The 23,432-nt window shown below is 45.8% G+C and overlaps 1 protein-coding gene across 1 annotated transcript in view; it reads right to left on the bottom strand.

Annotated features, from left to right (window-relative positions):
- ESAM (endothelial cell adhesion molecule) overlaps positions 1-15,663 on the bottom strand; it is an 86,293-nt gene extending 70,630 nt beyond the window's left edge. Inside the window, exon 1 of the mRNA XM_040326149.1 lies at positions 15,207-15,663. Coding sequence (XP_040182083.1) covers positions 15,207-15,270 — 64 coding nt within the window. The 5' untranslated portion in view covers positions 15,271-15,663. The remainder of the gene's footprint in view (positions 1-15,206) is intronic.
- Between the last annotated feature and the right edge of the window lie 7,769 nt (positions 15,664-23,432).

Here is a 23,432-nt window from a genome sequence, read left to right on the forward strand (position 1 = left end):
GGGAGGATCAGATGAACACGGACCGTCTGTCCGTGGTTCATCCGATCCGCCAGACGGATGGAAAAGTAGGTTTTTCCTCTGTCACACTTTGGCAGATCGGAGCGGGTCGGATGTCAGCAGGCATGTCACCGCTGACATCCGTGGCTCCATAGAGGAGCACGGAGCGCCCGTTCAGGTCCGCCTAAAAAACTGTAAAAAGAGCCCTAACAGAAACCAGTTATCAGCACTGGGATCTGCATGGAGTTTGCATGTTCTCCTTCTACTTGCATGTGTTTCCTCGCTCACTCCAAAGACTTTCTGGTAGGAAAATTGTCTCCAGTCTAAACTGGCCCTGGTATACATCTGACATAAGGACCTTAGATTGTAAGCTCCCTGAGACAAGGAACTGATGTGAATATAAAGTGCTGTGCTATATAAATACATTAATAGGACGGTCACACCCAACTTTGGACATGAAGAATAGGAGATCCAGCGCTTCCTATGCTGGCTCCAACATATATGATCAGTGTACTTTTTGGGCAGCACCACAAGTCCCAGCATGCCCTGTGCAGTCACCAAACAGCTGGACAGCCCCAGGTGACATGAACTTATTCTGAAGATAATCCTCTCATACACGTATCACCCTGGTAACTAATCTCTCACAAACAGCAAAGTCCAGGACAGAAAGCTGAAAGCAGCGCCACCCCAGATCGCTGCCCGTTGCACACATGCCCACACAGAGCCGCCAACAAACTTTGATCAGACAGGCGAGAGAAATCCGCTAAATGAAATTTCCCACTTCAGTAACCCGCAAGTCTCAGAGGACTAAGAGCAAAGTGAGTTTTATTCTGTCCCGTGTTAGATCCACAATACTTCCCATCATAACTAATAAAGGATCTTCTTCCAGCCCTCCGCCTTGGAAACTGTGAGATCCACTGCACTAAAGAGGACCTGTCACAAGATAGATTTCAGAAAAGTGATCACTGGAGAGGGGAGAGGAGTAAAAAGCTTCCTCCAGCCTGCAACATGTAGGGGACTTTAACCGGACGGCTGAGCACAGGGCCGATCCTAGGCAGGGTGCACAGGGTGCTCCGCACCCAGGCGCCGCAGAGGTGGGGGAGCCAAAGCTCCAAAGTGCTCCCCTCCCTCCTCCTTGTCTGTGTCCAGAGGCGGAGCGCATGTAGCGGGTGCTGCGGTTCCCTATCCCGTATGCTCTCTCCGCTGGCAACTGACAAGAGCGCATACCTCCCACTGTCCCCGGAATCCGGGCTGGGTACCACAGCAGAGCCTAGTACCGGAACACATTCCAGCACTAGGCTCCACTAATTAATTCTGTCCAGTGTGCGCGGAGCAGTCTCCTGTCTGCCCCACCCCCTCTGCGTGTGTCGGCTCTTTTCCCATAGGGGGTGTGACGAGTGGCTTCTGGGTTGGCCGGAGCTGCTGCCAATCATCCTGTGCACTCCCAGAAATGCTCTCCGAGTGCCACCCTCCAAGTAACCAAAGATGCCACATATGCCCCCGCCCCCTGTAATGTGCTTTTTCTCCCAGCGCGCCCGAGCTACATGGATCTGCTGGACAAGTACTGAACTATGGGGACACCTGATGTGGGGGGCTCTGATGAGGGACACCTGCTGGGGGGCTCTGATGGGGGTCACCTGCTGGGGGGACTCTGATGGGGGACACTAATGAAGACTTCTTAGGGGAGCATCTCTGTGTTTTAATTGTAGCCATAGAAACATTTGTAAAGGGGAGGAGTTAGTAAGATGACCACGCCCATATGGGGGTCGCCAGAAATATTTCTGCACCCAGGCGTCTGTGACCCTAGGTTTGGCCCTGGCTGAGCAACTCCCTGCGGAGCTCCAAGAACAAACTTACAATGTACAATGTTTGGTCACTGGAGGGGGGAGAGGAGACTGAGTAAAATGCTTCCTCCAGCCTGCAACAGACTGATGACATCATCTTAGCCTAGGCAAAGTCACTGGCTTGGAGCTCAAATATGGCTTCTTTAATTGCTTCCTGACCCGCCGGCAGTACATATACTTCAGCGGGGCCACTTGTACATTCACTGTAACATACCTGTACATTGCGGCATTCTCTCAGGCCCAGGATGTGCGCCCCGCCTGCCAGGTTCTGCTGTTATTGAACACAGTGGGACTTAGTCCGCACATCCTGGCCAATGATTCATGGCCGGGACCTGTTGATCAGCTGTGTCCAATCACAGCCCAGAGCCCTGTGTAGACAGTCAACACAGGGCTTAGTACAAAGGGAATGATCGCTATGTTTCTTATCCCTGCAAAGCAGAGATATTAAAGTGGATGTAAACCCAAATATATATATATTTTTTTTATGTCACAATGTAGAGAATAAGATTTCCTATTATCTGTGCCCAGTCTTGCCACACAGAGTTAATCCAGCTCTGAGCAATCCTCTTTTATTGTTCAGTGAAATTTAACAGACTTCCAGATACAAACCTGTCTAAATAAAAAGTCCGTTCCTCTCTCCTTGCTTTGAGTGACGGGTTATTTACATATCTCGCTTGGACATATTTATCATATGTTATGTTATGTTTATCATAATATGAGGTGATCCGCAGTATAAAAAGTGAGAAATCCACCCCTCCCCCACATAACACATCCTGGTAATATACAATGACCTGTGGATCACCTCATATTATGATTAACATAACATATGATAAACATGTCCAAGTTAGATATGTAAATAACCTGTCACTCAAAGCAAGGAGAGAGGAAAGGACTTTTTATTTAGACAGGTTTTTATCTGGAAGTCTGTTAATTTTCACTGAACAATAAAAGAGGATTGCTCAGAGCTGGATTAACTCTGTGTGGCAAGACTGGGCACAGGTGATAGGAAATCTTATACTCTACATTGTGACATCAAAAAAAATTCAGGGAGTTCCATCGAAGTTCCAGTAATGTCACAGACACCGGCGGGTCTTGCCGTGTCCATCTGAAGGGCTCCTTTGCTGTGCCTTCATATCTGCATGCTGGCGGGACCTTACTATCTGCCACGCGCAAGGGCTGTTAAACTTCCCTCTATCAACCTGGGATTCAACAGCCATCCACTGGGAGTTGTGATAGTTCCCTTCATGGGACATCTACATGCCAATGGACTGATGTTAACCCCTCCTCATCTGGATTCAGCAGTGGTATCGTTGTACACATTTTTATACCAGTATCATACTTAGCTACATGTTTTTATGACTGCTTTTGCTACTGTTTGGTATTACTCGCACCATTTTTACAGTTTATGTAGCTATATCGATTTTATCTCCAGTGCAATATTTATTTTGTTACCTACTTGAAGACTTAGGCTTCATTTCCATGGACGTTGTTACAGCCACTTTTCTGAGCGTTTTTTGCAGCTTAAAAACGGCTCTCCATGTTAGTCTATGGCCTCATGCCCACCATGACGTTTTTGAGCTGTAGATGGCTGAGCCGTTTTTTAGCTGCAAAAAAAAAAAAAACAGGACCAGTGCGTTCCGAAGCTCCAGCGTTAGAGCTGTAAAAACGCCAGACGTTAAAAAACGCTCAAAAACGCGCAAAAAACGCTACCGCTATATATATATATATATATATAAAAAATATATATATAAAAAAAAAAAAACATGGACAGGCGTTTTTAAGCTGTAAAAAAGGCTAAAAAAAGTGGCTGTAAAAACGTCCATGGAAATTAAGCCTTAAAGTTTTAATGCTATTCCCATCGAGCGTTGCCTTTGTGTGTTTTTTGTATCCCGCTATCCATTTTTCCAGTGGTTGGGAGCTGCACTGGGAATCAGCCTGCAAGAAGATCAGCTAAAAGAAGTTGGATCTGTATGTGCGTTATAATTAATCGAAATTAGTCAATTAATCGATAAAACAAAAAGATATCTATATCAGTTGATAAGACATGTTAGGGTCATTAGGTGCTCTGGACTCCCGTCCGTGTAGGTCTCAGTTTCAGGAGGATCTAGAGCAGAGTAGGCAACCTGGGGCCCTCCAGCTGTTACAGAACTACAAGTCCCATCATGCCTCTGGGAGTAATTATAACTGCCAGCCTTGCAATGCCTCATGGGAAATGTAGTTCCACAACAGCTGGAGGGCCCCAGGTTGCCTACCCCTGACAGAGACATCTCAGTGACTCTGGTTGTCTGTTCCTCTACATTGTAACTAGATCTTTGTCATACTGAGCCTAGAGATTCCACACAGCCGCATCCTATCCTCAGCGTGTCACGGCGGCCAATAAGCAGCGCTCAGTAGAAAACGAGCGAATTAGAGCGATGTCTTAAGATTAGGGGTCATTAACTCCGAAGTTCCTGTAAACAGTTGGCCGGACTAAGCTGCTCATTACTCGGACACTGATGTCCTCCGGCTCAAGTCCTTAATGAAATTCCCTCCTCCCTGCATTTATCTCCTTACTGCCGATTCAAAGCTGAAAGGTCAGTGATTTCTCGTGTGACATAACACAACACTGCAACTCATAGGGAACAGGGGTACTCCCAGACCAGGCGGTGCCCCTGGCGGCATCTCCATCAATAAGGGGCCATTACCCAGGCCTGCCATAGAACTGGGGCCAGGAGATCCGACATGTTGGGTGAAGTCGGACAGCTGATGTTGTAAAATACAGACTAATGCCGCGTACACACGATCGGACATTCCGACAACAAAACCATGGATCTTTTTCAGACGGATTGTTCGCTCAAACTTGTGTTGCATACACACGGTCACACAAATGTTGTCGGGAATTCCGAACGTCAAGAACGCGGAGACGTACAACACTACGACGAGCCGAGAAAAATTAAGTTCAATGATTCCAAGCATGCGTCAAATTGGTTCCGAGCATGCGTACGATTTTTGTGTATCGAAATTGCATACAGATGATCGGAAAAAATTGAGAACCAGCTCTTAAATTTTGGTTGTCAAAAATTCCGACAGCAAATGTCCGATGGAGCCTACACACGGTCGGAAAATCCGACCAAAAGCTCACATCGAACATTTGTTGTTGGAAATTCCGATCGTGTGTACGCAGCATAAGGGATTACTCATGTTTTACAGTACCAGAATCCTGGATTGATATTCTTCTAAGCCCCCTATCTGCATGGAGTCTGTATGATCCCCCTGTGTTTTCAAGTTGCCTTCTACAAACAAAAAACAAATGGATAATCAGCTTCCATGCAAACTGGTCGCAGGGCTGGGACAAGGTGTGGGCAGAAGGGACGGCTGGTTTATTATAGGGATGGGGGCGCCTTCCTTCAGTTACAAGGCTGACAGAAGTAATGACAACAGATTCACTACTCCTGTCAGACCAGCGCTGGGAGGATCAAAGAGAGAGCTGGGAGGCGGTGTGGGCTGTGTTCTCCTTCCTTCCAGTGCAGTGCTCCTGTATTAACAAGTAGGTGGCGCTGTTCACAGTCACACAGGAGCTGCACTAGAAGAAAGGATGAGTAGGAGAGAGAGCACAGCCTGCACCACCGAGCACAGATGTCTGGGAGAGAGCCACAAACGGAGGAGAGAGCTGCGAGTGGGGGACAATAGATACGCCAGCCAATAGATACAATAGATACGCCAGTGTAACTCCTTTGAGGATCTGGCCCAAAGCTTTTAAAGGGAGGGTTATCTCTGTGTCCCGTTAGGGAGAATTTCCTTCACTTCCTGTCTCATAGTCAAACAGGAAGTGAGAGGAAATCTCTCCAAAGTAAGGTAATCCCGGGGTGTCACCAGAACTAGTGTCCCTATGATAAGATTTCTCCTCTGTTACTTTTCTGGTGACAACCCAAAATGTTAAATGTTCTTTCAGTTTCAATGACAATGGTAAACAGGAGGGTGGATCTCCCTAACAGGGACACAGACAGCAATAAAAACTGACAAGGGTTCCAGTCCCTCTCCACTGCAATGACTGCCTGTTTTCCAGCTCAGACTCCATCAGACAGATATTAGATGTTACAGGGATGCTGGGGATTAAAAGAAAAGCGCCAAGCTTCCCTGCTGTGTGCAACGCTTCCCCGAGCTGCTGTCAGTCATCCTAACACAAGAGAAGAGCCTCACAGACACCAAATCTCTAAGGGTGTCACACTGCTAAATAGTAGATTAATCTTCTTCTGTTTTGCCTTCCATTGTTCCCCTCAACAACAAACTATATACATTGTTAAGTACTTCCGGACCGCCCACCGCACATATACTGCGGCGGGGTGGCCCAGCTGCGCGTCACAATGCACCTATACATTGTCTGAGGCGCGTGCTAGTGCCGTCGGCGACACACTCCGGCTGTGATTGGACACAATCAGCGAGCCCAGTGGCCACCAGCCACCCACGATCATTGGGGGAATGACAGAACGGCGATCTGCCTTTGTAAACAAGGCAGACCATCATTCTGTCACAGAGGAAGAGAGAGATCTGTGACTCCTTCTAATCAGGAACACAGATCTCTCTCTTTGTCTTGTGTCAGCATCCCCCACACAGTTAGAAAGAACCATTTAACCTTTTAATGGCCCCTGACGTTAACCGTTTCCCTGCCAGTGTCATTTATACAGTGTCAGTGCATTTTTTTTAGCACCGATTACTGTATTGGTGTCACTGGTCTGTTAGTGTCCAATTTGTCCACCACAATGTCGCAGTCCTGCTAAAAATCGCTGATCACTGCCATTACATTAAATCCTCTGCATTGTGCAAAAAGGCTGTTTGGTCCTGTCTTCTCTGATTCTCCCCTTCTTCCACTGTCCCCAATCTATCTCCTGATAGAACAGGACATAGGGGACAAGCTGAACATTCTTAATTTTTATTGCTAGAGAGTGCATATGATCAGCACAGGGCCAATCAGCACTGCTCAGGCAAACGGTCGGGCCCTGCATCCTCATAGGGCAGTCAGAGAAGAATGAATAAAAAATGGGTGTATGCAGCGCTGCATCCACCCAATTTTTTTATGCTTTTTTATTGTCACCATACAATTTATGCCAGCTGCATTCTGTAATACTACCACAGTGATTAATCTTGAATTTATTGACAGAGAAGAATGAATACTCCTCCTACAAGCTTTAACCAGACACTAATAAATGTCACAAGACTGCTATATACGGCTGATAAGAAAAGTTATTTAGCAGTTTATATTTACTAAAACGATTTAATTTCCATATTCTGTGTAATGTGGGAGACCAGATATAGTGAATGAAGGATCCTGGGTTTCAGTAACACTTTAAGAAAGATCTTCACAGGAGGACTACCAGGGATTATTTCAAGATTTCAAATTACAATTAAAATAACATTACTAAGGTAAAGCTTAGATCAGATATTAGTAACTGTTTTTCTTACTGCTTTAAGCCATGGTTGGCTCATTGGTGGCTATAAGCAGGTAGTGTGGAGGTACGGGACAAGAATCACAACGGTTTACAAACTTTATCCAAAAATTACAAATCGAAAAATGAAACCCAGAAAACGTTACATTGTCGGAGCCTGAAAGAAAGATGAGAATAGCATCCTCATAAATAACAAGCATGTCCTTGAGTCAACAAAGACCCAAAATAAACCTACAACAACATTCCACAGAGCGGTACATGGTAACACTGACATATACTGTGACATCACACAACGCACTTTCCCATAATGACCTTCTTCATCGCAAAATTTAGCTGAACCATAAACATAACCAGCAAACATGTGCTGAACAGATTAGAGATATCACTAACCATGCTGAAAAAGTTTTCCTAGCAGCCAAAATGTGTAGGAGAGGAATGGAAAGGGAATGACAATGGGCAGTATGTGTAGGAGAGGAGTGCGGAAGGTTTAATAGTGGTCAGCATGTGTAGGAGAGGCGTGTGAAGGGTATGATGGTGGGCAGTATGTGTAGGAGAGGCGTGTGAAGAGTATGATGGTGGTCAGTATGTATAGGAAAGGAGTGTGAAGGGAATGATGGTGGTCAGTATGTATAGGAAAGGAGTGTGAAGGGTATGATGGTGGTCAGTATGTATAGGGAAGGAGTGTGAAGGGTATCATGGTGGGCAGTATGTATGGGAAAGGCGTGTGAAGGGTATGACGGTGGGCGGTATCTATGGGGAAGGAGTGTGAAGGGTATGATGGTGGGCAGTATGTATAGGAAAGGAGTGTGAAGGGTATGATGGTGGGCAGTATGTATAGGAAAGGAGTGTGAAGGGTATGATGGTGGGCAGTATCTACGGGGAAGGAGTGTGAAGGGTATGATGGTGGGCAGTATGTATAGGAAAGGAGTGTGAAGGGTATGATGGTGGGCAGTATGTATAGGAAAGGAGTGCAAAGGGTATGATGGTGGGCAGTATGTATAGGAAAGGAGTGTGAAGGGTATGATGGTGGGCAGTATGTATAGGGAAGGAGTGTGAAGGGTATGAAGGTGGGCAGTATGTATAGGGAAGAAGTGTGAAGGGTATGATGGTGGGCAGTATGTATAGGAAAAGAGTGCGAAGGGTATGATGGTAAGGTATAGTATGTGTAGGAGAGAAGTGTGAAAGGTTTATTAGTGGACAGTATGTATAGGAGGTGTGTGAAGGGCAAGCACCTGAACAACCACAACATAAAGGGATATACAAGGTAATACTGACATATAATCACACACATAGGTTGGACTTGATGGACTTGTGTCTTATTTCAAACGCCACTACTATGTAACTATGACGGTGGGCAATATGTGTAGAAGATAGTGGAAAGTATAATAGCGGGCAGTGTGTGCAAAAGAAGAGTGCAGAGGGTATGACTGTGGCAGAAGAGTGCAGAAGGTATAGTAGTGGGGAGTATGTGTAGACGAGGAGTGTGAGGGGTATGATGGTGGGCAGTATGTATAGGAGAGGAGCGTGAAGGTTATGATGGTGGGCAGTATGAAAAGGAGAGGAGCGTGAAGGGTATGATGGTGGGCCGTATGTGTAGAAAATAGCCGAAGGTATAATAGTGGGCAATATATGCAAAAGAGGAGTGCAGAGAATATGACTGTGGGAAGTTTGTGTAGGAGAGGAGTGTGGAGGGTACAATATGTAGAAGAGGAGTGTGGAGGGTATGACAGTAGGTAGTACGTGCAGGAGAGGAGTGTAGAAGGTATAATGGTTGTCAGTATGTGCAGGAGCTTGTGGAAGGTATAACAGTGGAGAGGGTATGAATGATGGTGGGCAGCATGTGTAGGAGAGAAGTGTGGAGGGTATGACAGGGGGCTGTATACACAGGAGATGAGTGTGTATGGTACAACACTGGGCAGCCCATGCAGGATAGGAGTGCAGAGGGTACGACTGTAGGAAGTTTGTGTAGGAGAGCAGTGGAGAGGGTAAAATGGAGGGCAGTAGATGTAGAAGAGGAGTGTGGAGGGTACAACAGTGGGCAGTATTTACAGAGATGGAGTGTAGAGGGTATGGTGGGACAGTATGTGCAAGAAAGGAGTGTGAAGAGTATGATAGTGGACAGTATGTAAAAGGGTGGAGTGGGGAGGGTGTATTGGTGGGCAGTATGTACAAGGGTGGAGTAGGAAGGGTGTATTGGTGGGCAGTATGTACAAGGATGGAGTAGGAAGGGTGTATTGGTGGGCAGTATGTACAAGGGTGGAGTGGGGAGGGTGTATTGGTGGGCAGTATGTACAAGGGTGGAGTGGGGAGGGTGTATTGGTGGGCAGTATGTACAAGGGTGGAGTGGGGAGGGTGTATTGGTGGGCAGTATGTACAAGGGTGGAGTGGGGAGGGTGTATTGGTGGGCAGTATGTACAAGGGTGGAGTGGGGAGGGTGTATTGGTGGGCAGTATGTACAAGGGTGGAGTGGGGAGGGTGTATTGGTGGGCAGTATGCACAAGGGTGGAGTAGGGAGGGTGTATTGATGGGCAGTATGTACAAGGGTGGAGTAGGAAGGGTGTATTGGTGGGCAGTATGTACAAGGGTGGAGTAGGAAGGGTGCATTGGTGGGCAGTATGTACAAGGGTGGAGTAGGGAGGATGTATTGGTGGGCAGTATGTGCAGTGGAGGAGTGTTGAGGGTTGCATGTGTGGGAGAGGAGCCCCAAAAGCAGATAAAACAGAGAGCACCTCTACAAAAATCTGTGCAGAAGCGTACGCCAGTCTATGAAGAGAAGGGAGTAAAAACAACTGCAACCAATAGTATCATCAGGAGCAGAATCAGATTACATGCAATCGGTTCACTTTTAGCTTGTTCCTCTTCTGGTGCACTTTGGCAGTAAAGCGATTTACAGATTGAAGACTGATATACACCTCATGTAGAGAGAAAAGCGATGCCTTGTTCATTGACGCCGCTGTACATCCACATGCGCTGTTCACCTCTCTGGCCCATAGACAAACAGTTCAGAAAGGTTATAGAGGTAAAACCTGCGTACAAACTGCTCCATTCCTCACAATAAAAAACACATTAACCAAATTTATGTTTGCATAACAAGGCAGTAACGTCCGATTTATTACCGGTGAATAGAACGCTCCAGAAAATTCCAAGTGCCCGTCTTGTGGAACCAGAAACATGGTTGATAATTAATTAGCATAATTAGAAATAAAGTGGATTGATTGTGTAATTATAATGGCATAATAACTGAGCTTATCTATAGTCTGTGGATAGTGTTGCGTTTCTATGCTAAGGTGATATTCATGGGGCTGCATTTTATAAAATTACAAACACAAACTATGAGATCAAACTGGAAAACAAGGAGTCACAATCCAAAAATATCCAATCCTACGTACCGTCCTGAGAGGAGGACCTCTGTACCTAAACTTCCTTTCCACAACTACTATGACCCCCCAACACCCCCTAACACACCCTTAGCTTCCCTCCTAGCTCCTAGAAATCCTCCTCCATACCTGACCTCCCTACAGCTCCAATGGCCTTTCCTCCGCATCTAACCCTCTCATCTCCTATAACCCCTCTTCTACTCCTGATCAGGGCCGCCATCAGGGGGGTACAGGCAGTACACCTGTAAAGGGCCCGGATGGCAACCCCCTTTAAAAAAGGGGTCCGGAGGTCCCCAGGGGCCCGGAGGCCCACAGGGCCCCAGATGGCAACCCCCCCCTTTTTTTATTATTTTTTTAAATCTTTTAATATATTTTTATTTTATTTTTTATTAAAGGACCAATTTTTTTTTTTTAGGGGTCCGGAGGTCCCCAGAGATCCCCAGGGCCCCGGATGATAACCCCCCTTTTTTTTATGAAAAAAAAAAAATTTATATGAACATTTTTTATTTTTTTATTTCTTTTATTTTTTACATATATATTTATATACACATATATATATATATATATATATATATATATATATATATATATATATATATATATATATATATATATATAATTGTTATTATTAAAGGGCCCCAGATGGCAACCCCCCTTTTTTTTATAAAAAATATTTTTTTTTATATCATTTTTTTTTCCTTTTATATATATATATTTTTTTATTAAAGGGCCCTGGATGGAAACTCCCCCTTTTTTTTTATATAAATGTTTATTTGTATTTTTTATATATTTGTTTTTATTTATTTTTTATTAAAGGGCCCAGAGGTCCCCAAGGCCCCGGATTGCTACCCCCCTTTTTTTTATATATATTTTTCTTTCTTCTTTTTTTGTAAAGGGCCCCCTCTCCCGCAGCAGCACCCCCCCCCCCCCAGTTCTCTGCCCCAGGGGGCCCATGCCTGAAGCTGTGTAAGGGGCCCCATAATTCCTGATGACGGCCCTGCTCCTGATACCCCATCTCTTATAACCCCTACTCTTTACCTACATCCCCATCTCCTATAACACATCCTCCGCATCTAACCCTCCCATCTCCTATAACCCCCCCACAAGACTGGTCCCTATGGCTCCTGCCCCTGTGGTCTAGCAGTCTTGTGCAATAGACTGTTCCTGACATCATCACGTCCGTAGACCCGCTCTGATCATGAGCATGTCTGGAACAGTCCACTCCTGGATCGTGGGGGAGTGTCATTTGCAGGTGGAGCGGAGGATCAGGTGAGTAGAAGCTTTCTCCAATCCCCTAGACTAAAAGGAGCAGTTGACCCGTGCAGAGCGGGCACAGCCCCACTGCATGAGGAAAACTTTTTTTTTTTTTGCCCGGAGTTGGGCTTTAAAACAAACCCTCATTTACCTCCCTAGCTGCTTATAATGATCATAACTAAGACTCTAAAGTTGGATTTAAGTTTGTTTCTAACAGCTTTAGAGTCACCTGCTGAGTGTTTATAGAACTAGTAAGCTTTTTTTTTTTTATCCTTTCTTATATCTCAGAGCTGCTGATCTCCTGCAGTCACTTGCCTTCTACATGCACTCCAGCAATGGCGATTCTCAGGGTGGGTGACAACAGTGGGCCATGCCTGTGTCATGTGTGGTGAAACAATCACTTACAATCTCCATCAGAAGCAGCATGCTGGAAGGCAGGGACAAAGTGTTGTCACCCTATAACAGGAAGTGCTTTAAAAATGACCTTCATGACAGGATACCCCCCCCCCCCCCCTTTGCACAGCCATTCACTGGGAAGCTCAGTTTGCTGTAGTTTCTCTTTCCCCAGCTCTTATGCAACTGAGAACAAAGGGAATGTGATTACTTCTGAAAAAGGGAAAAAAGGTATTTATAGTGTTTTTATATCTATACACAAATATTTTGCCTTTCACTTCTATTTAAACTGAATGAGTTGTGATCCTTTACAATCACTTTAGGGACTTCGTTTATTTGGCTTGAATGGTCAAATACGGGTCAATGTGCCTTTTCACCAAAAACGGCAGTGCAAGGCATTGGAATACATAGGTTCTACTGATAATAATAATTATTATTATTATACAGGATTTATATAGTGCCAACAGTTTGCTCAGCACTTTACAAAACGAAGGCAGACTATACAGGTACAATACAATTTGGTACAAGAGGAATGAGAGCGCCCTTCTAATAATGTATTTTCTCTTTCCAGGATCTGAACATTGAATGGTGATAATAGGACTGATGGGGTACTATTCTTCCTACTGACACCAATGATGGGGTACTATTCTTCCTACTGACACAAATGATGGGGTACTATTCTTCCTACTGATGGCAATGATGGAGTACTTTTCTTCCTACTGACAGCAATGATGGGGTACTATTCTTCCTACTGACACAAATGATGGGGTACTATTCTTCCTAATGACAGAAATGACGGGGCACTATTCTTCCTACTGACACCAATAATGGGGTACTATTCTTCCTACTGACACAAATGATGGGGTACTATTCTTCCTACTGACAGCAATGATGGGGTACTATTCTTCCTACTGACACCAGTGACAGGGTACTATTCTTCCTACTGACAGCAATGATGGGGTACTATTCTTCCTACTGACACCAATGATGGGGTACTATTCTTCCTACTGACACCAATGACGGGGTACTATTCTTCCTACTGACACCAATGACGGGGTAATATTCTTCCTACTGACACCAATGACGGGGTAATATTCTTCCTACTGACACCAATGACAGGGTACTATTCTTCCTACTGACACCAATGACGGGGTACTATTCTTCCTACTGACACCAATGACGGGGTAATATTCTTCCTGCTGACACAAATGACAGGGTACTATTCTTCCTACTGACACCAATGATGGGGTACTATTCTTCCTACTGACACCAATGACGGGGTACTATTCTTCCTACTGACAGCAATGACGGGGTACTATTCTTCCTACTGACAGCAATGATGGGGTACTATTCTTCCTACTGACAGCAATGACGGGGCACTGTTCTTCCTACTGACACAAATGATGGGGTACTATTCTTCCTACTGACACAAATGACGGGGTACTATTCTTCCTACTGACACAAATGACAGGGTACTATTCTTCCTACTGACACAAATGACGGGGTACTATTCTTCCTACTGACACAAATGACGGGGTACTATTCTTCCTACTGACACAAATGATGGGGTACTATTCTTCCTACTGACACAAATGATGGGGTACTATTCTTCCTACTGACACAAATGACGGGGTACTATTCTTCCTACTGACAGCAATGACGGGGTACTATTCTTCCTACTGACAGCAATGACGGGGTACTATTCTTTCTACTGACAGCAATGACGGGGTACTATTCTTCCTACTGACACCAATGATGGGGTACTATTCTTCCTACTGACACCAAAGAGGGTGCACTAGTCTTCCTACTGACACATGATGGGGTACTATTCTTCCTACTGACAGCAATGATGGGGTACTATTCTTCCTACTGACACCAAAGAGGGTGCACTAGTCTTCCTACTGACACATGATGGGGTACTATTCTTCCTACTGACAGCAATGATGGGGTACTATTCTTCCTACTAACACCAATGATGGAGCACTATTCTTCCTACTGACACCAATGATGGGGTACTATTCTTCCTACTGACACCAAAGAGGGTGCACTATTCTTCCTACTGACACATGACGGGGTACTATTCTTCCCAATGACAGCAATGACGGGGTACTATTCTTCCTACTAACACCAAAGAGGGCACACTAGTCTTCCTACTGACACCAATGATGGGGTACTTTTTCTTTCCACTGACACCACCGATGGGGCACTATTCCTCCCACTAACAGGGATTAGGTACTTTAGCTCCCACTGACACCTAAAACAGGGAACTATTCCTCCCACTGAAACCAACATCCGACCCCTTAAAGTCTGAAGGACAGTAAACTGGCCCTTTGTTTAGAAAGTTTGGGGACCCCTGGGGGGGGGGGGCATTCCTCCCACTGACCGCCAATATAAGGGGCTTTTTCCTAGAGATCTTCAATGGACTAATCTTGTCAGGGGTTCCCTAAGATACAAAAATGATTTCAAGGGTTCCTCTGGGGTAAAAGGTTTGAGAAGGACTGGGTTCGATTGTAACGTGTTTCTCCGACCAGTAAAAACAGAGATCACTCCTAGAATAGATACAATGAAACAGATTGCATCCTATGCAAATCAAATGTATCTTTTTGAAATCTTACATAAGTAAACAAGTAGTTCCATCATATATGAGTTTATTTTCTTCTGTATCTGAAATCGGTAAATTATCATACAGGATTTATATAGCGCCAACAGTTTACGCAGCACTTTACAATAAATTGGTGCCCTTAGAGCGATAATGTAACATTTAAGGACGGTCATATTGTCCGTTTCGCTCTCGATCACGTAACTTTAATAAAATAAAAAAAAATTATTGTATCAGTTTTGGTCCAACGTTGACCTTTCATTCCCAGTCTAATCCTCCTTAGTGATCTAGATTATATTACGGTATGATTGGTACTCACCCAGAAGGAGAAGAGTGCCCAGCGCCACCAGCCAGCGTCCCCCTGCTGTCACTGTACTCCTCATGCTGGATTCCCAGGCTGCGCTGTCAGCTCCTCTGGAGTAATTCTTCTTTCTGTACAGCTGCTGTAATGTAATCCAAAGTGGGCCAGTGGGTGGAGGGGTAAGGGGACACCTGCAGCATGCACACTGCACTGGCTGAGCAGCTTCAGGGTATAGATCCAGCAGCACACAGTGTCAGCTCTGCAGGTCACACCCAGCACTGCTGTGAACTCAATGGCTCAACTCAGACCAGAGTCTGGCCAAGTCTATGGGGCTTGGAGCCTTACCTGCACTGAGAGGGGAGTGCTGGCTCCACCTGGAGGATGAAGAGGGCAGTGCAGGGGGGACAGGGAGCAGGTGCTGAATGTGGAGCCTGCAGCGCAGAGGAAGAAGCAAATCCCACTCAGACACTGCTGAGATCCTTCAAGCTTCCTGTGCCTCATATGCAAAATGCCATTTATATGCTGGGTGACGCCCACTCCAGTTAACCCCAGCCTTGATCCTGAGCTCATCTCCAGCCTATCTGCAACAAGAGGACCACTGAGGAGGCATAAGGCACAGAGTGTCTCATGCATTGCAGCTCTCACAATGACTCTGGGACTCCCACCTCCCCCCATCTCTCATAGCAGAGATCTGTAGAAATCTACTATTTGTGCTCTAGGCTTTGCATCCAGCCTTTAAATGATTGCATTACTTATTTTGCAAATGATAGCAGAAAGAAAAAACAGTAGTGTGGTTGAGTTGAAATGGTTTTTAGATTTTTCTTTTTATGTCTGTTGTAGTCATGTATTGAAATGTGTGTCTATTGGTTGGTTTTATGGTGTTATATTGTTGTTTTATTAGTTGATTTTAACTGTGGTACATATTTTATATTGTTATTATGTTAATTTATGCCTGTAACACTCAGTCTTGTTGTGAATTGTTAAGGTCTGGAAGCGTTTCGATACCTTAGGGTGATTCTACGCTATACAAGCAATAAGCAATAAAGTAGATACCGTATTTATCGGCGTATACCGCGCACTTTTTTGCCCTGAAATTCAGGGCAAAATCGTGGGTGCGCGATATACGCCGATACCCGTGCCGAGTTTGAACTACTGCGCCGGCATATACCGAGCGCAGTACACTCGTGTATAATCTGGGAGGCTCGGCTCCTCTCGCAGTCACGTCCTGGACGTACAGGACGTGACCGCGAGAGGAGCCGCGCCTGCCCGACTATACACGAGTGTACTGCACTCGGTATATGCCGGCGCAGTAGTTCAAACTCAGCGCGGGAAGCGAGGAGGACACCGCAGAAGGACGCCGGACCCGACTAGGAGGACACCACCGAAGCCGCAGACGGACGCCGGACCCGACGAGGCCGCCGATGGACGCCGCGCAAGACACCAAAACTACTAAAATGTTTTTTTTTACAGGAATGCGGGTCCACTTTAGGGGTGCGCGCTATACGCCGGAGCGCGAAATACCCCGATAAATACGGTAGATATAAACCCTACATACATTTCATTTGTTCTGTGTGCCGTGAATCATAAGGATTTGCCCTTTGTTACATCTACTGCAACCTCTTTGCAGCCATACCCTGTCTATGTGCACTCCAGCGATGCCGTGTTGCCAACCGTCAGTATTTTTACTGACAGCCAGTAAAAAAAACGTCACTTTTCTCCTGCCAGTAAGAGAAAAAGGTTGCCAGTAAAAAAAATGGCTGCGACGCTTGGGTCGGAACTAGGCATGCGCAGCACGTGTCCGGAGACAGCCGGGACCATCCAAGTGCCTGCTACAGTGTGTTTGGGTGGTACCGGCGGGGGGGGGGGGGCGGGTCTGGTGGAGACGGTGCCGTATGATGTCATGGGGCAAGGGAGCCAAGCGGAGCGGGCAGAGCCTGGTGTGCAGGTCTGTGGGACAGGAGCAAGTCCCTGAGCCACTTACCGTATTTATCACGGTATAACGCGCTCCCGCGTATACCGCGCACCCCTAAAGTTGCCCGAATCCTGTGGAAAAAAAGTTTTTTTTTGTACTTACAGTTTTGGTGTCTTGTGCGGCGTCCATCGCCGGCATCGTCGGGTCCCGCGTCCGTCTGCGGCTTCGGGTGTCCTCTTCGTCGGGTCCGGCGTCCTTCTGCGGCGTCCTCGCGTCCTCCCCGCTCGTTTCCAGCGCCGAGTTTGAATACTGCGCCGACATATACCGAGCGCAGTACACTCGTGTATCGTCGGGCAGACTCGGCAACTCTCGCGCTGACGTCCTGTACGCTCAGGACGTCAGCGCGAGAGGCGCCGAGACTGCCTGAAGATACACGAGTGTACTGCGCTCGGTATATGCCGGCGCAGTATTCAAACTCGTGGCGGGAAAGCGGGTATTGGCGTATACAGCGCACCCACGATTTTGCCCTGATTTTCAGGGCAAAATAGTGCGTGGTATACGCCGATAAATACGGTACTATATTGAGAATCAAATAAGAAATATGCTTTTTACCTCAAATCACATTGCTAAATGCGTATTGTATTTATTTGTAGCCGAAATACTGACATTTGCACTTACAACTGTAATTTGGCAACTTTTGGAAATGGCGGTAAAAAATTGGCTGTGCCAGTAAATTTTGGGTGTCATGTCAGTAAATTTCAATCTGGTAGGTTGGCAACACTGCAGCGATGGCAATGTAAGGGCTGGTTTCCTATGGGTGACATTATAAAAAAAAAAAAGGAAAAAAGTACACATTGGACACAGCTAATCACATGGTAAAGGGCATAAACATGTCATACTTACCTGCTCTGTGTGATGGTTTTGCACAGAGAAGCCCCGATCCTACTCCCTCTACGCCGCTTGCTATAGGGGCACTCATGCGGGCTCACTCCTGAGCCGGCTCTGTGTGTCCATTGATACACAGTGTGGCTTGGCCCCACCCCTGCTCCCTCCTCATTGGCTGTGATTGACAGCAGTGGGACCCAATCGCTCCCGCTGCTGTCTCTGAGCCTATAAGGAGGGAGAGAGCTGCTGCTCTCGTGCACAGGATTGGATTGATAACTCAGGTGAGTATAAAAGGGGATTGCATGCAGATTTTTTTTTATCTTAATGCAGATAATGCTTTAAAGTGGATGTAAAGCCACTCTCATCCTTTCTAAACTACTGCCATAGTGCTGATCTATAAGGATATAGACGCCTCCTCCATGTATCCTTACCTGTCAAATGTCTCCCCCTATCTGTTATAAGAACTGAAAAAACTGAAGATTCTGTGGGTGGATCTGTTGTCTGGAGCTCTGTGGGTGGAGTCGTGATGTCAGTAGACTTCCCGCCCTCCTCTACACTCCCCTTGTCAACATGCATTTTTTCCTGTGTATTCCTTACACTAAATTCTGCTATGATCACCAACATCCAGTAAAAATCCAGAAAAGTAACCACATGACTTCAGAAAATGAGTGGGGGTGGGAATTAAAAAATGCCTGTCTCCAGGCTAGTGCATGAGATATGTAAATAACCTGTCACTCACAGCAAGGGGGCAGAACAGACTAAGGTTTTTCTCTGTAAGTCTGTTTTATTTCACTGAACAATAAAAGAGGATTGCTCCGAGCTGCAGAGGCGGCTCTAGGCTTTGTGAGGCCTTAGGCAAACCCTGACATGGGGCCCCACTCACGCCCATGATGGGAAAATAATTCAAGGACAAGAGCCTCCTCCCCACAACCCAGGCCAGTGGTTGTGGGGGTCTGTGGGCAGGGGGCTTATCAGAATCTAAAAGACCCCTTTAACAAGGCGGCCCCCCAGATCCTGCACTTTAATAACTAAGGGGCAGGGGCCACCAAGTGATGTCACCTGGTGAACCCGCCCCCTTGTGACGTCATTGACTGAGGGCATGCTGGGTCATTGACATCACAAGGGGTGGTGTCACCGATATTTACTGGACGTTAGGGACGCTGGTGGCTCCGCTGCTGCGGGGGGGGGAGGGGGTGTTCTGCTGTCAGAAATTATATCTTACATTAAAGTGAGAAGCGGGGGGTGCTGACTTCTTACCTCTTCTCCCATGCAGCCAGCGAGTTGAGAAGCAGGGTGCTAATCAGTGCCTCCTCATCAGTGTCACCTATCAGTGCTCATCAGTGCAGCCTCATCAATGCTCATTAGTGCCACCTCATCAGTGCCCATCAGCGCAGCCTCATCAGCACACATCAGTAAATGAGAAAAATTAGTCAGGGCTCTTAATGCTGCCTGAGCACAGCAGCAGTAAGGTCCCCTGTCCCTCAAAACTGGGGTAATGCATTGGGTAAGTTAGGCGGCTGAGAGGCCCCTGAGAGGCCTTAGGTGACCGCCTAATTTGCCTATTTAAAGAGCCGCCTCTGCCGAGCTGGATTAACTCTGTGTGGCAAGACTGGGCACAGATGATAGGAAATCTTATACTGTACATTGTGACATAAAAAAAAAAAACATTTCAGGTTTACATCCACTTTAAGGTAAAAAAAAAAAACATCCAAAATAATGTATTTGCACTATTTTTGGCAATGCAGAACACAACACACAGTAATGCATTGGTCTGTGATAATCTAAACTATTCACTTACGTCGTCGCTAGTCGTTTTTTCCCGTCGCAAACTTACGCCTGCTATTTCATGGCTTCGATTTAGACCAGCCATGTTAAAGTATGGCCGTCGTTCCCGCGTCGAATTTCAATTTTTTTTTTTTGCGTAAGACGTCCGGGAATACGAAAGGACGTAACGCACGTCGGCGTTCAAAAAACACGTCGGGGCGCCGTAATTTTTTGCGCAAAGCACGGCGGGAAGTTTCCTAATGGAGCATGCGCAGAACGTTCGGCGCGGAAACGCGCCTCATTTGAATTAAGCGGGCTTGCGCCGGACGGCTTTACGCTACGCCGCCGCAAGTTTACACGCAAGTGCTTTGTGAAACAAGCACTTACGATGAAAACTTGCGGCGGAGTAACGTAAAGGGGATACGTTACGCCGCCGTAATTGTTCGTGAATCTGGCCCCTTGTTCTTACCTTTTACATCTCAATGATGCCAATTTTCAGCCGCCCCTATGCAGAAACTTCGGCCCAGATTCTCAAAGGACTTACGACGGCGCAGCGCCATGTACGCCGTCGTAAGTCCTAATCTGACCCGTCGTATCTATGTGTAACTGATTCTTTGAATTAGTTACGCATAGATATCCATTAGATCCAACAGGCGTAAGTCTCTTATGCCGTCGGATCTTAACTGCAATTTTTTTTTGACCGCTAGGTGGTGCTTCCGTCGGATTCCCCGTCGAGTATGCAAATTAACTAGATACGCGAATTCCCGAACGTACGCGCGGCCGACGCAGTAAAGTTACGACGTTTACGTTAGGCTTTTCCCGGCGTAAAGTTGCCCCTGCTCTATGAGGCGCAGCCGATGTTAAGTATGGCTGTCGTTCCTGCGCCAAAATTTAAAAAGTTACGTCGTTTGCGTAAGTCGTCCGTGAATGGGGCTGGACGTCATTTACGTTCACATCGAAACCAATGACATCCTTGCGACGTCATTTGGAGCAATGCACCCTGGGATATTTTACGGACGGCGCATGCGCAGTTCGTCCGGCGCGGGGACGCGCTTCATTTAAATGATACACGCCCCCTACCCGCCAAATTTGAATAACGCCACGTGATTTACGCTACGCCGCCACAACTTTACAGGCAAGTGCTTTGTGAATAAAGCACTTGCCTGAAAAACTTGTGGCAGCGTAATGTAAATCGGATACGTTACGCCGCCGCTAAGATACGCCAGTCTACGAGAATCTGGCCCTTCCTGTCTACATGATGGCTGCATGGTATTTCTCAGGGTGGGTTTCCTGATGACAATAACAGTGAGTTGGCAAGGCCACTTGTAATTAGAAGCCAGTGCGACGATGCAAGAGCATGCTTGGGGCACTGGGACAGAGACTTCCCAAAAACAAGAGGTGTCTGAAGAAGGACCTTCATGGGAGGATGACCAGGGATGATTTAGTTGAAAGCTGCAATATTAAAGATGAATTTCAAAGTTGCTTTAAAAATGATAAAACTTCTATGATATTTTACTGATTGGGTTAAATGGACTTAAAGTGGAACTGCATTAACCTACCGGCATGTTTTGGGATTTTATGAAGCAGTGAGCACAGACTGGGTGAGACTCCAACACTGAAAGCAACACTGCTAACCACTGAGAAATCGACTGCTCCGAACCGTTTCTACATCACCGTGTCTCAATATATATGATCATGGGAAGAACATTTCAGTTATTTTATGAATTTTCTTTGGTTTATTTTTATTTTTTTTTAAACTTAAAATGATTCTTTCCCTGTATAAGTTGCCCATTCATGTGAGAAAAACACAGGAAATCTTTTATTATTAGGAAAGACATGTTTGTCTTGAGAACAAAACAGGAACCGCCTTGGAAATGAGTCTGGTGCTTAAATAATTCTTATCTCAAGCGCCGTGACTTCCTCCAAGACGGTTTCCTTCCATTGAACGCACAGGCTGCCTCTCCCAGAGCGAATATTCCTCGCAGGAAGTCAATCTGCAGTCCTTGAGATGGAAATAGACTGAAATGTGAGCAAGTTCTACACGCCGATAGGCTCAGAAATATTAGATTGTATTCAGATTTCAGGGAAAAGGATTATTTCATGTAAATCTGAGTTACTCTAAAATAGTCATAATCAACCAGGGTTCCTCCAGAGGCTCATAGGGATTCCTTGTACTGATTGACCTCTCAGCTCCGTAGTTCTGGGGCCAAAGTCTTTTGTCAGAGCCAGCTCCAATTAGCTTTTTAGTTGTCTGCAAGGGGAGCATTCTTCCCACTGACCACCGATCTTCCCACTGGGGTAGCTAATGTAAGAAGCATTCTTCTCATTGACCCCCAACCTAATGAGCATTCTTCCCACTGATCACCAATATAAAAAGCGTTATTCCCACTGACCCCTAATGTAAGGAACATTCTTCCCACTGACCACCAATGTAAAGTGCGTTATTCCCACTTATCCCTAATATAAGGAGCATTCTTCCCACTGACCACAAATGTAAGGGGAATTCTTCCCACTGACCACCAATATAAAGAGCATTTTTCCCACTGACCACCAATGAAGGGAGCATTCTTCTCATTGACCCCCAACCTAATGAGCATTCTTGCCACTGATCACCAGTGTAACAAGTATTCTTCCCACTGATCACCAATATAAAAAGCGTTATTCCCACTGACCCCTAATGTAAGGAGCATTCTTCCCACTGACCACCAATGTAAGGAGCATTCTTCCCACTGACCACCAATGTAAGGAGCATTCTTCTCACTGACCACCAATGTAAAGTGCGTTATTCCCACTTATCCCTAATATAAGGAGCATTCTTCCCACTGACCACCAATATAAAGAGCATTTTCCCCACTGACCACCAATGTAAGGGGAATTCTTCCCACTAACCACCAATATAAAGAGCATTCTTCCCACTGACCACCAACATAAAGAGCATTCTTCCCACTGACCACCAATATAAAGAGCATTCTTCCCACTGACCACCAATGTAAGGGGAATTCTTCCCACTAACCACCAATATAAAGAGCATTCTTCCCACTGACCACCAATATAAGAGCATTCTTCCCACTGACCACCAATGTAAGGATCATTCTTCTCACTGATGACCAATGTAAGGGACATTCTTCCCACTGACCACCAATGTAAGGAACATTCTTCCCACTGACCACCAATGTAAGGATCATTCTTCCCACTGACCACCAATGTAAGGATCATTCTTCTCACTGATGACCAATGTAAGGAACATTCTTCCCACTAACCACCAATATAAAGATCATTCTTCCCACTGACCACCAACATAAAGAGCATTCTTCCCACTGACCACCAATGTAAAGTGCGTTATTCCCACTTATCCCTAATATAAGGAGCATTCTTCCCACTGACCACCAATGTAAGGAGTGATCTTCCCACTGACCACCAATGTAAAGTGTGTTATTCCCACTTATCCCTAATATAAGGAGCATTCTCAACACTTCTCAAAACATAAATAGAAAACCTTCATATACACAATCCTATACCCACAGTTGTTACAGAAGAAGACAAAAAAAAAAAAAAAAGCAAAGCATGATCCAATTTGCTCCAGTGGAGGAAAACTATCCCTTCCCGATCCCCTAACAGGCAATTGGATATTCTCTGGATCAACTACCACTAGCAGTGATTACTTCTCAATATTAGTAATTAGT

Source organism: Rana temporaria, chromosome 10 (genome assembly GCF_905171775.1).
Source record: "Rana temporaria chromosome 10, aRanTem1.1, whole genome shotgun sequence".
Lineage (NCBI taxonomy): Eukaryota > Metazoa > Chordata > Amphibia > Anura > Ranidae > Rana > Rana temporaria.